At 43.8% G+C, this 12,252-nt stretch overlaps 2 protein-coding genes across 5 annotated transcripts in view; both read left to right on the plus strand.

The window, feature by feature from the left end:
• The first annotated feature begins 32 nt into the window (after window positions 1-32).
• LOC106587500 (coatomer subunit beta) lies at window positions 33-7,313 on the plus strand. 3 transcript variants are annotated; one of them, XM_014175941.3, is made up of 22 exons: window positions 33-226; window positions 737-875; window positions 1,005-1,234; window positions 1,370-1,539; window positions 1,642-1,756; window positions 1,846-1,938; window positions 2,440-2,577; window positions 2,675-2,794; window positions 2,914-3,021; window positions 3,136-3,282; window positions 3,377-3,522; window positions 3,630-3,726; window positions 3,822-3,982; window positions 4,096-4,216; window positions 4,338-4,565; window positions 4,754-4,933; window positions 5,333-5,477; window positions 5,614-5,733; window positions 5,840-5,985; window positions 6,076-6,165; window positions 6,603-6,758; window positions 6,967-7,313. In XM_014175941.3, exons 2-22 carry the CDS (start codon window positions 785-787, stop codon window positions 7,024-7,026), a joined length of 2,862 nt encoding a protein of 953 aa, XP_014031416.2. In that variant the 5' UTR covers window positions 33-226; window positions 737-784; the 3' UTR covers window positions 7,027-7,313. The 3 variants fall into 3 exon arrangements, with proteins under 3 accessions (XP_014031416.2, XP_045564159.1, XP_045564160.1); XM_045708203.2 differs by having other exon boundaries at window positions 43-226; window positions 722-875; XM_045708204.2 differs by having other exon boundaries at window positions 57-116.
• Window positions 7,314-10,705: 3,392 nt separating this feature from the next.
• Window positions 10,706-12,252, plus strand: part of rras2 (RAS related 2) — a 45,855-nt gene continuing 44,308 nt past the window's right edge. Inside the window, exon 1 of one of the 2 annotated variants that reach the window (XM_014176001.3) lies at window positions 10,706-11,066. In XM_014176001.3, the coding sequence (XP_014031476.1) occupies window positions 10,965-11,066 (102 nt within the window). In that variant the 5' untranslated portion in view covers window positions 10,706-10,964. The remainder of the gene's footprint in view (window positions 11,067-12,252) is intronic. The other variant, XM_014176000.3, reaches the window with a different exon arrangement.

Here is a 12,252-nt window from a genome sequence, read left to right on the forward strand (position 1 = left end):
GTCCCTTTTCACTTGCTGTATCAGTGATGTGGCTCAGAAAGTAGCTAGTCTTCCACGTCACAGGGAAGTGGGGAACGGACAGCTCGAGAAGATCTGAGCAATTTATAGATGCCCAAGTAAATAACAGACGCGACATCTGAGGCTATTTTGAAATATAGTAAACGTGCAGTAAGGCAGCTACGTGCTTATTTCTCTATCGTGACCAAGTGCGGAAAGATTGGTTTGGGTAATTGTATTCCAAATATGTTATGGTATCCATCCACCATTTGCAAGCTAACGCTAGCTGTCATGGACGGCAAGCTTTTGAGTTTGCTCTATTTGCGTTATCAAAACGTCTGACTAGTTTACTAGGCTCTGTGAAGTGTTACTGGCATATTGCATTTCAGTTTTTTTTTGTGAATATCACTGATTGAGCTGCATAATTCGTTAGGCCATTGACTTGTCAATAACTAGCATACTAGCTAACTAACAGCCGAGGCGGCCTGTGTTAATGAATAACATTTACTATCTCCAAAAAAATAAAAATAAATACTAGCTACTATAGTACAAGCTAGCTAACTGACTTGTCTACGTGAATGTGTCGACTAACTACCACATATTTCTTAACTACAGCAGTGCAGTATTAGAAAGCACGAATCGTGTTCAATAACTTATGTGTAATAGCAGCTATGTTTACATTTGTCGGATTATGCATTAACATTACTTGATGGGTACTAAATAGGAATCATCTTAACAGTTTTGTTGATTGGGGTGCTGCAAGAGGAAAGACGATCCATCCGGCAAAATGACAGCCGCAGAGAACGTTTGTTACACTTTGATCAATGTTCCAAATGACTCCGAACCTCCATCGGAAGTCAGTCTCAAAGCAGACTTGGGTAAGTATCCTCTGTTGACCCTATCTGCATTGGCAATAGGCACCTAACTGCCCCTAAACTATTAGTGTGAATGATCTGGGATTAGTGTGACTTTAAGAGTAATACAATGTTATTTTTTCCTGATATCAGAAAAAGGAGAGATCAAGGCAAAGACAGAGGCCCTGAAGAAGGTAATCATCATGATACTGAATGGAGAGAAGCTGCCAGGCCTACTGATGACCATCATCCGATTTGTCCTCCCACTTCAAGACCACACCATTAAAAAGCTTCTGCTAGTCTTCTGGGAGATTGTCCCCAAAACGACTCCAGATGGCAAGCTGCTTCAGGAGATGATCCTGGTCTGTGATGCCTACAGAAAGGTATGGTAGCATACTACACAAGTGTACTGTCACTGTATGTCTGAATGTTAGATACGTTATATAATTAGCACAAGAAAGTATAACGTGTGACTACATTTAATGACTCTTATTCAAGGTTATGTTTGTCTGTTTCAGGACTTGCAGCACCCCAACGAGTTCATCCGTGGATCCACCCTGCGCTTTCTGTGCAAGTTGAAGGAGTCTGAGCTGCTGGAGCCCCTCATGCCCGCCATCCGCGCCTGCCTGGAGCACCGCCACAGCTACGTTCGCCGCAATGCTGTACTGGCCATCTACACCATCTACAGGTACACTTACTGTAGTGGTACAATATGGAAGTCCCGTATGACTGTTTATGACCCTTAATGGAGAACATGGCATTTACTTGAGCAATTTTATTTTCATCTCAGGAACTTTGAAAATCTTATCCCAGATGCCCCTGAGTTGATCCATGATTTCCTTGTGAATGAAAAAGATGCCAGCTGCAAGAGAAATGCTTTCATGATGCTCATTCACGCAGACCAGGTCAATTGCATCTTCACTTTTTTTAGTAGAGACTGCTCACCAACATTTTTCTGTGTCTGGGACTAACACTGGTCATTTCCACTGTGCAGGACAGAGCTCTGGATTACCTCAGCACCTGCATTGATCAAGTGCATACATTTGGAGATATTCTCCAGTTGGTCATTGTGGAGTTGATTTACAAGGTGAGTCCTTCAGACATTTTCCCACTAGAAACCTCCAGATATCTCTCTTGAGAAATATGTAAAGAATCCATGGGACGGCGCACAATAGGCCCAACCCGTCGTTTGGGTTAGGGGAGGGTTTGGCCGGCAGGGATGTCCTTGTCTCATCGCGCACTAGCGACTCCTGTGGCGAGCCAGGCGTCGTACACGCTGACATGGTTGCCAGGTGTACGGTGTTTCCTCCGACACATTGGTGCGGCTGGCTTCCGGGTTAAGTGGGCATTGTGTCAAGAAGTAGTGAGGCTTGGTTGGGCTGTGTTTCGGAGGACACACGACTAGACCTTCGCCTCTCCCGAGTCCGTATGGGAGTTGCAGCGATGAGACAAGACTAACTACCAATTGGATACCACGAAATTGGGGAGAAAAAAGGGTAAAAAAAAAAACAACGCTTCTATTGAAGATTATATCCACGTAAGTACTGGCATTTTTTATTTGTCATGTCTCCGTTTCCTCCATGTTTAGGTGTGCCACGCTAACCCGTCTGAGCGTGCCCGCTTCATCCGTTGCATCTACAACCTGTTGCAGTCCTCCAGCCCAGCCGTCAAGTACGAGGCAGCTGGCACTCTTGTCACGCTGTCCAGCGCACCCACTGCCATCAAGGTACCCCCTCTCACTTATCTACAACACAACACGGCACTGCTGTGGATTTTAGTCTGGCATTGTGTGTCTTTCAATGGCATTTGTGTGTTTGTTCTAGGCTGCTGCCCAGTGCTACATTGACCTGATCATCAAGGAGAGTGACAACAACGTGAAGCTGATCGTCCTGGATCGTCTGATAGAGCTGAAGGAGCATCCCACTCATGAACGTGTTCTCCAGGTACTCCGACTTCACTTTCATTAATGTTGCTCCTGGTGAACAGGCTCCATGTTGGGTACCAGTAAGTCTTTGAAGTGTAATAATAACCTGGTTAACATGTCTGTTCTCTGTCCACCCAGGACCTGGTGATGGACATTCTGCGTGTTTTGAGCACGCCTGACCTCGAGGTCCGGAAGAAGACCCTGCAGCTGGCCTTGGACCTAGTCTCATCCCGGAACGTAGAGGAGGTGGGGGTGTCATCCTCAGGACTCTCCTCTCCTGTCTCTGTGGACTCGCCTCTCCTGTCTATTTTGTAAAAGGATGATTATTCTAACTAAGGTGTTTATGTGTTTGTGTTCCAGTTGGTGATAGTTCTGAAGAAGGAGGTGATTAAGACCAACAACGTGACGGAGCATGAGGACACTGATAAATTCAGGCAGCTGCTGGTGCGCACCCTCCACTCATGCAGTGTACGCTTCCCTGACATGGCGGCCAATGTCATTCCTGTGGTGAGTCTACCCTGTTCACACACTGAAATCAAACACAGCTAGGGTCATTCTGCCCTCTGTGATGTATTCTAAATGACATACGTGTGTCACTCAGCTGATGGAGTTCCTGAGTGACACTAACGAGGCAGCGGCGGCTGATGTGCTGGAGTTTGTGAGGGAGGCCATTCAGAGGTTCGACAACCTGAGGCCCCTCATCATCGAGAAGATGCTGGAAGTCTTCCACGCCATCAGGACTGTCAAGTAAGACCAGGACTGACAAGCTTGCATATAAATAGACAATCACAGGATGCTTTTGGAGAATTACAGATTTTTTTTATGCTGACATCCAATCTTTTAAACTGTGTTAGGATCTACAGAGGAGCGCTTTGGATCCTGGGAGAGTACTGCAGCACTAAAGAGGACATTCAGAGTGTGATGACAGAAGTGCGAAGGTCGCTTGGAGAGGTATGTATGTGTGCTTATGGATTATTCATTCACTTTCAGCATTCAATACCAGAGTGATACTTGATGCCAGTGGCTCATGTCTGTCCCCTTTTCAGATCCCCATAGTAGAGAACGAGATCAAGAAAGAGGCTGGGGAGGGGAAGACAGAAGAAGAGGTGAGCGCAGCGCCAGCAGCCAAACTGGTGACAGAGATGGGCACCTACGTCACGCAGAGCGCCCTCAGCTCCTCCCGACCCTCAAAGAAGGAAGAAGACAGGTAAAATAAATCACCTTTTGTGTCTAAAATACATAGTTTCTTAGCTTGCAGTGATTGTCTTTCAGAAGTGGATGAAATGTCACTCAATGAAACTGTCGTCCCTTTCCCTGTAGGCCTCCTCTCAGGGGCTTCTTGATGGACGGAGACTTCTATGTGGCAGCCTCTTTAGCCACAACCCTGACCAAAGTGGCCCTGCGATATGTCACCATAGTTCAAGACAGAAAGAGACAGAATGTAAAGTATAGAACCTCTTCTGAAACAGTTGTGGAACAATTTGTGATTTAGGTGTTCCATGTTCACTGTCCATTGAAAGTCATGAAGTGATTATAATGCTCTATCACCGTCTCCCCTTCAGTCCTTTGTGGCTGAGTCTATGCTGATCATGGCCACCATCCTCCACTTGGGCAAGTCCTCTCTGCCCAAGAAGCCCATCACAGACGACGATGTGGACCGCATCTCGCTGTGCCTCAAGGTGCTGTCCGAGTGCTCGCCCCTCATGAACAACATCTTTAATAAGGAGTGCCGCAAGTCCCTTTCTCACATGCTCACTGTCAGGCTGGAGGAGGAGAAGCTATCTCAGAAGGTAAGGAGCAGCGCTGGCTGCTAGATTACTAGGCCATAGCTTCCAGTCCACTCTTCTCACTAAACCACTGCCTTCTCCCAGTTCAGTCAGCTATACTTTAGTTCTCCCTTCACTTGCCTGCTTATCCATTTGGACACTGCTGGATTGTATTGCTATGTGCTGATGGTGTTCTGTGCTCTTATCCACAGAAAGAGTCAGAGAAGCGGAACGTGCTGGTGCAGGCAGACGACCCCATTTCCTTTATGCAACTGACGGCCAAGAACGAGACGACCTCCAAGGAGGACCAGTTCCAGCTCAGTTTACTGGCTGCCATGGGAACCACTCTTAAGAAGGAGGCTAACGACCCCATGGCTTCCAAACTCAACAAGGTACACCTACAAGGACCCAGTAGACACACACACTGTTCTGTTACAGAATTACAAAATTGTGTGCTTGTGAAATCACATGGTCATGTGCCTTTTTGGATAGTAGATGTGTGTGATGTACCTCAAGTTGCCAGCAGGTGGCATTGTGTTTCTAACGTGACAGTGAGTCATAGCAACAGAGAAATCAGTGTTTTCTAGGTCTGTTTCACAGGAACGACTATGAAAGAGGGAATGAATATAACATTTCTAGGTTCAGGCTATGGATTGTATCAGGATCCTATTCAGAAATCTACGTTTTCATCTAAGCTATTAGTGCTGTTGAGGTAGTTATTGACAGGTGCTCCGTTGTATAATAACAGGTTGGTGAGGACCATGTCATTCGGAGTGTATGATGTATTGCAGGTTACCCAGCTGACTGGTTTCTCAGACCCAGTCTATGCTGAGGCCTATGTCCATGTCAACCAGTATGACATTGTGCTGGACGTGCTGGTCGTCAACCAAACCAACGACACCCTTCAGAATTGCACCCTGGAGCTGGCGACATTGGGTGAGGTTCTAGTCTATAGTTCATATGACTATATGGAGAGTCATACATCCTTACTAAGGGTTGTTTCAGGGCAATCTCTGTTGTTTACCATAGGTGATGTATGTCTAATGCTGATATCAACCTTTCAATCCAACAGGTGACCTCAAGCTGGTTGAGAAGCCTTCTCCTCTCACTCTGGCACCCCATGACTTTGCCAACATCAAGGCTAACGTCAAAGTGGCATCCACAGAGAATGGCATCATATTTGGCAACATAGGTAAGAGGATCACTTCTAACTTCTGTCAGAGTACTTGTCATGAATAATCTGATGCCAGCCTCCACTCCACGTGTACGACATCAGTTCTAATGTCTCTCTGTCTCAGTGTATGACGTATCAGGAGCTGCCAGCGACAGGAACTGCGTGGTCCTCAGTGACATCCACATTGACATCATGGACTACATCCAGCCAGCCTCGTGCACAGACGCAGAGTTCAGACAGATGTGGGCTGAGTTTGAGTGGGAGAATAAGGTACTACCGCTAGATAAGAGAACTGTCCATATTTGGTTTTGTTTTGTTAGTGTGTTCAGTGGATGATCGTAATAACACTGTTTATTCTAGGTGACAGTGAACACCAACATTGCAGACCTGAACGAGTACCTCCACCACATCCTCAGCTCCACCAACATGAAGTGCCTGACCCCAGAGAAGGTACAGTAGTCGTGGAATATTGCCGTTTGAACTACATCAATAGGACGATGATGATGATGATAATGTGTAGAACAGAATACCTGGCAAATGGGAAGGCTAATGAGTGGAAGTTGTCAGAGCGTCGAACTTTTCTGCTGCTGCTACCTTTTTTACAGTGTTAGGATTTGATTTCTAAATGTCTTTTTATAATTATCTGATTGAATCAATCCGTTTAAAAAGAAAAGGGCCCCTTGCGAGATACAGGCAATATGTACCTATTTCTTTTGTTTCAAGTTCTTCATCAATCCACTGATGGATTTAGACAGTTAAGATGAGCTTGACTCTCTCTTGTCATAGCCCTATCTTCAGCAAACTCAGCACATTTCATACTACTGGGTCAAATAGGTAGTAATGCATGTGATGCTCACTCACACAACCTTGTCTGTCCTTACAACCAGGCACTTTCTGGCTTCTGTGGCTTCATGGCTGCCAACCTGTATGCCCGCTCCATCTTCGGTGAAGACGCCCTGGCCAACGTCAGCATTGAGAAGCCCATCCACCTGGGTCCTGATGCCCCTGTCAACGGACACATCCGCATCCGGGCCAAGAGCCAGGTGAGAAACTCACTCCACACTCAGACTACATCCCAAAATGCACCCTATTCCCTATATAGTGTACTACTTTTGCAAATGGGTTGCCATTTGGGATGCAAACATTTTTCAAACGTAGTGCAAGTAGTAATGATAGAATAATGCAAACATCGGGGTGGAATTGTTTATTAAAGTTTATACATTGCAAGTAACACTTCCCTTCTCTCTACAGGGTATGGCGTTGAGTCTGGGTGACAAGATCAACCTTTCCCAGAAAAAAACATCTGTATAAAGTGAACTGAAAACCAGCGGTCCAACTGAGAACTCCACATCACTGGACAAGATTCATCTGCAAAGAAATGTGCTTTCTGCTAGTCCTCTCTATTCTCGTCTGTCTCTGGCCATAAAGCGCTACAATATTTTTTTGATGGCCATTTTGATTAAGTACTGTTCTATGTGTGTATGAGAAATGGTTTTACACCTCCTGTGTCAGGAAGAAACTCCCTCTTATTGTCCTCCAAGTGATATCCCTGGCCTTTCTTTCATTTTCAATAAACATTACATATATAACAAAACATACTCCCAACATTTCAGACGATGTTCTGTTTGCGTATTCAGTCGTTCTTTACTCACACTAAAGGAACGCGAGGTAGGAAAAACTTCCGATCCACCATCCCTTAACTACGCTGTTGCCAAATGTTATGACAGTAAAGTTACATGAAATGTCATAGACTAAATCATGAAATATGGATGCAGTTTGAATTCACATTCCATCCACTACGGCTGTGTTTACATAGGCAGCCCAATTCTTATGTTTTTACCACTAATTGGTCATTTGACCAAACAAATGATCTGAATTGGGCTGCCTGTGAATAAGCAGCTTAGCTGATCTCATGTCCCATTATTGTCTTTATACTACAGATAATGACTCATCGAAGTGGTTATTGTATCCGATGCATGCAAATTCCTTGAAAGTAAAACTTAAAGGTTTGTGGAAAAAAGTTATTGCTTCTGTAAATTGCAAGTAATTGCATCAATGAAGTGAAAATGTATGTTTGTGCCAGTCCCAAATTTCAAGTCATACAAATGTGGAGTGAACACAATCAACGTGCTGTGTGAGATCAGTCTTTGCCATGTATTGAAATGGTGAAAGATCAGCATGAAATCCAAATCCCTTGTCAATTTCTAATCGCAGTCACATACATTTACATTGCTTTGACTGCCTTTCCCACCTCACCATTATATAAAACTTCTCCAGTGGAATAGACACTCAAAATTTCCCTCGCTTCTTGGAAAGGAAATTACATCACGTTTTGCCTTGTATGGAAAGATTTAGAATGTGAGCACTTCACGCACATTTTCTGACTTTGACGCACGTCTTCTGAATTTGATGACCACATTTCCATTAGATTCTCATATTGAGAGGCATGTTTAAAGGCATCATTACTGTGAAATTATGATTGCTTGTAAGAAAAGAGTTTGAAAAACACGATTTTAGGCCTATAGTGAAGAGTTCAGACAGTAACAAACAAAACCCATGATGAATCATTAAGTCCCTTTCCTCTCAAGTCCTCATCTCACCCTAAAATCTGCAGACATACGACACTACACAGTATAGTTATCGGAGAGAAATTATGAATGACTCACATTTTTCAGTGATTCACATATTTTTGTTGAACTTCCCTGCTTGTGTGGTATCACAATGACTGAATGGAAAAAAGAGACCCAAACAATGCAGTAAATCAACAAGAGTTCTTCCATTACAAATATCTCTCCCCTTTTTCAACCCAGAACTCCCCTTTAGCCTCACCGTTTTAACTTTGTCGACATAAGGATTTCAGAGCTGTAAATATAACATAGGTACAGAGCCATTAAGTGACCTACTGAAACATACTTAACAAGCCATATTTCCTGAAGAGTGGGACTCGTGCACCGCCCCTGTTGTTCCTCAGCTACCCCACAGGCTGTGTGGACTGTGATTTCAGCAGTTCATTTAAATTCCTCAAATGCCTCTGGCACTACATTGCAGAGTGGGAGTCAATTGGAATTTGTTCATTCAGGAGTCTAAAATACAACATCTTGCTGAATAGCCCTCCTGGGAGTAGACAGAGGGAAAATGAAGGAAAATCATATCTACTGTTCAAAGATTTTGCTGAGTTACAGTTCATATAAGGAAATCAGTCAATTGAAATCAATGAATTAGGCCCTAATCTATGGATTTCACATGACTGGGCAGGGGCGCAGCAATCGGTGGGCCTGGGGGGGCATAAGCCCCCCCAGCCAATCAGAATTATTACAGACAGAGATACTCTTCAGCATCCCCCTCCCCTCCTCTGACGATCCCGTGAAGAAGCCGGATGTGGAGGTCCTGGGCTGGCGTCGTGACACGTGGTCTCTACAATTTTCTAAAACAACATTGGAGGTGTCTTATGGTAGAGGAATAAGCATTACATTCTCTACCAAAAGCTCAGGTGGACCATTCCTGTAGTCAACATGGAAATTGCACACTCCCTCAAAACTTGAGACATCTGTGGCATTGTGTTGTGAAAAAACTGCACATTTTAGAGTGGCCTTTTATTCTACCCAGGACAAGGTGCACCTGTGTAATGATCATGCTGTTTAATCAGCTTCTTGACATGCCACACCTGTCAGTTGGATGGATTATTTTGACAAATTATAAAATGCCCACTAACAGGGATGTAAACAAATGTGTGCACAACATTTGAGAGAAATCAGCTTTTTGTGCTTATGGACAATTTCTGGGATCTTTTATTTTAGCTCATGACACATGGGACCAACACCTTGTTGCGTTTATATTTCTGTTTAGTGTAGATATGTAAACACATGCACCAGTATTGCATAAAGTATTGCTATACGCTGGCTGGGGGCTATATAACATTTAGGTCCTTCCAGAAACTCAGATATAAACCCACTTGTGTGCGTCACCAAGATCACTGTGGTCACGCATGCATGCCATTGCTACAGAATAGAAGAACTCAGTCAGCCCTGACAGCCCTAACAAACACACACACACACACACACACACACACACACACACACACACACACGCACACGCACACGCACACACACACACACACACACACACACACACACACACACACACACACGCACACGCACACACACACACACACACACACACACACACACACACACACTTGAAGTCAAATCAAATCAAATCACATTTAATTATTCACATACACGTGTTTAACAGATGTTGTTGCGGGTGTAGCAAAATGCTTGTGTTCTTAGCTCCGACAGTGCAGTAATATCTAACAATTTCACAACATATACCCAATACACACACATCTAAGTAAAGGAATGGAATTAAGAACATATAAATATGTGGACAACGTGCCTTTGTGTGAAAGCTCTCACTCTGGGGGCCTTGATATTGGCCAAAGCTGTCTGTGAGGATAGCGCTCCACAGCTGTGGAAAACAGACAGTGTCAAGCAGCAGCATATCTTCCCATTTTTTAAGGTAATACATGGAAATTAGCCAAAAGCCATCCCTCCAGGCCAGACTAAACGTGTCTTTCCCACTAACAATGATGTGCTACTTGGAAGATAGGCTTATTGATCATCCAGACCATCACAGATTAATGATAGCTGAAAGTATGAAATCCATTACAATCACCATCCATCCATGTGTGGGCTGGATGGTGGATACTGTTAATTACGCTAACATGGACATTAATACTGCATGACCTCATTGTAGCCTACTGAGGATAGTCTGTGCAAGGCCAAAATGAATGCTTATAAATGTTCTTATTGGCACAGCACATAAAGAAAACAATGGTAAAGAAAACAATGGTAAGCCCTAACTGAAAGGAACATAAGTCGTAAAGTGAGTATTCTACAATGGTAGTATTTAAATACCCCTTTAGTCGATGCTACTCATGAGAAGTAAAGTGCCCCTAGCGACGGACATTTGTACTGGACTAACTGATTACTCCTTTCTGTTTCACATCTTAAAAACGCAGTGGTTAGCAACGCTGTTGAGAGCGTATGGACTCGGTCGCCCGTAGCTCAGTGAGCAGCACCGTTAATTCCTCTAGTCTGGAACGGATTGTAGACGCAGTTATCATTTCAGTCTATTTAGGCTCGCGATTTTCCTTCGTTCCATTTTTCAACTGAAGGCCTTTCACTGAAAAGTGGGTGTCTCCTCAGTACTGGTGTTCAGACAGCGGCGAGTGCAGAAGTGTGTCCTCGATGGCAGGGTGGAAGGACGGCTCGGTGCAGGAGAAGTATCGACTGGTTGTGGTTGGAGGTGGTGGTGTCGGAAAGTCAGCCCTAACTATACAATTTATCCAGGTTAGTAAATAGTCGGCCGTTTCTCCAGCCACTTTGCACGGAATGTTTGGGAATCTGGAGGGAGGCTGGCTGAGGTGTTGCGAATGGGGATCCCACAAGTGTATGCTGGGGTTTAGTTCATTTTCTTCTCGCAATAGTGGGCTACATTCGCTGAGGCCTGTTTAGCACAGAACATATTCTGTAAAAACACTTGAAATTGTGTTAGATACAATTTTTACTTTAAGCCTATTTGTCAGTACAATGAATAACGCCGATTGGCAACGTAATCTCGCTGGGCTATGGAAAGTAACTGTGCAATAAATAGTCTCACAATTGTGATTTAGGCTGAACTCTGATTTAAAACTGTATAACCTAAGTATTATAATATTCGGCTACCTGTACAATCTGTAAAAAATACTTATTTGCAAAGTTGAGTTGTCAACATCTCTCTTGTTTTGTATCTATATTTGGGTGGATCGTCCTGCCCGGTGCAGCGCTATATCAGTCTATAATTGTTGGCTACAATATAACACGTCTTTCAGCATTTCTGGGCCTGCTGTACTTGAAAGCATAAATCTGAAACAAAACCCCTATGTAAACTCACATTGAACGCATTTTCCATCATACCCATTAGGTATTGCCTACCATTTTTATTCGTGTAGACAATGTTCATTATCAGACAATGAATATGCCTATTGGCCTAATAACGGTTTAGCCAACAGACTAATTAACCTTCATTTGGATCCAAAAAAATCTAAGTGAATCAGACTATGATATAAAGAAATTCCTACACATCCATAACTGTAAGCATATTAATTACAGAGAATATCCCTACATGTATGCCTTTCTCTAACATTGATATCATGTGTGAATCTTGATCAATCCCTTTTGTTGCTCAAACAGTTGCAGAGCAATGACAGCTGCTGCTAAAGACAGTTGTTGTTAAAGCCAGTGGCCCAAGCAGCCATTGCCCAGCCACAGTTGTCCTTTATAGCCTTGTCAATGGCATTCCAACACACACAGTGTGTTGTCCATAGGTACCCACACTTTTAACTCTTTGTCCCCTTTCACTATCAAAACCTTTATATTCACAGTTAGTTTCTTGGTGAAGGTGCTCATAAAAGTGTAACTGAGAATGAGTGGACACGCTTTGGAATCCTCTTTGTGTCTTCAGGAGTCTATAATGCCAGGTCCTAATTCCAGGAGA

Source organism: Salmo salar, chromosome 26, assembly GCF_965601325.2.
Source record: "Salmo salar chromosome 26, fSalSal1, whole genome shotgun sequence".
Lineage (NCBI taxonomy): Eukaryota > Metazoa > Chordata > Actinopteri > Salmoniformes > Salmonidae > Salmo > Salmo salar.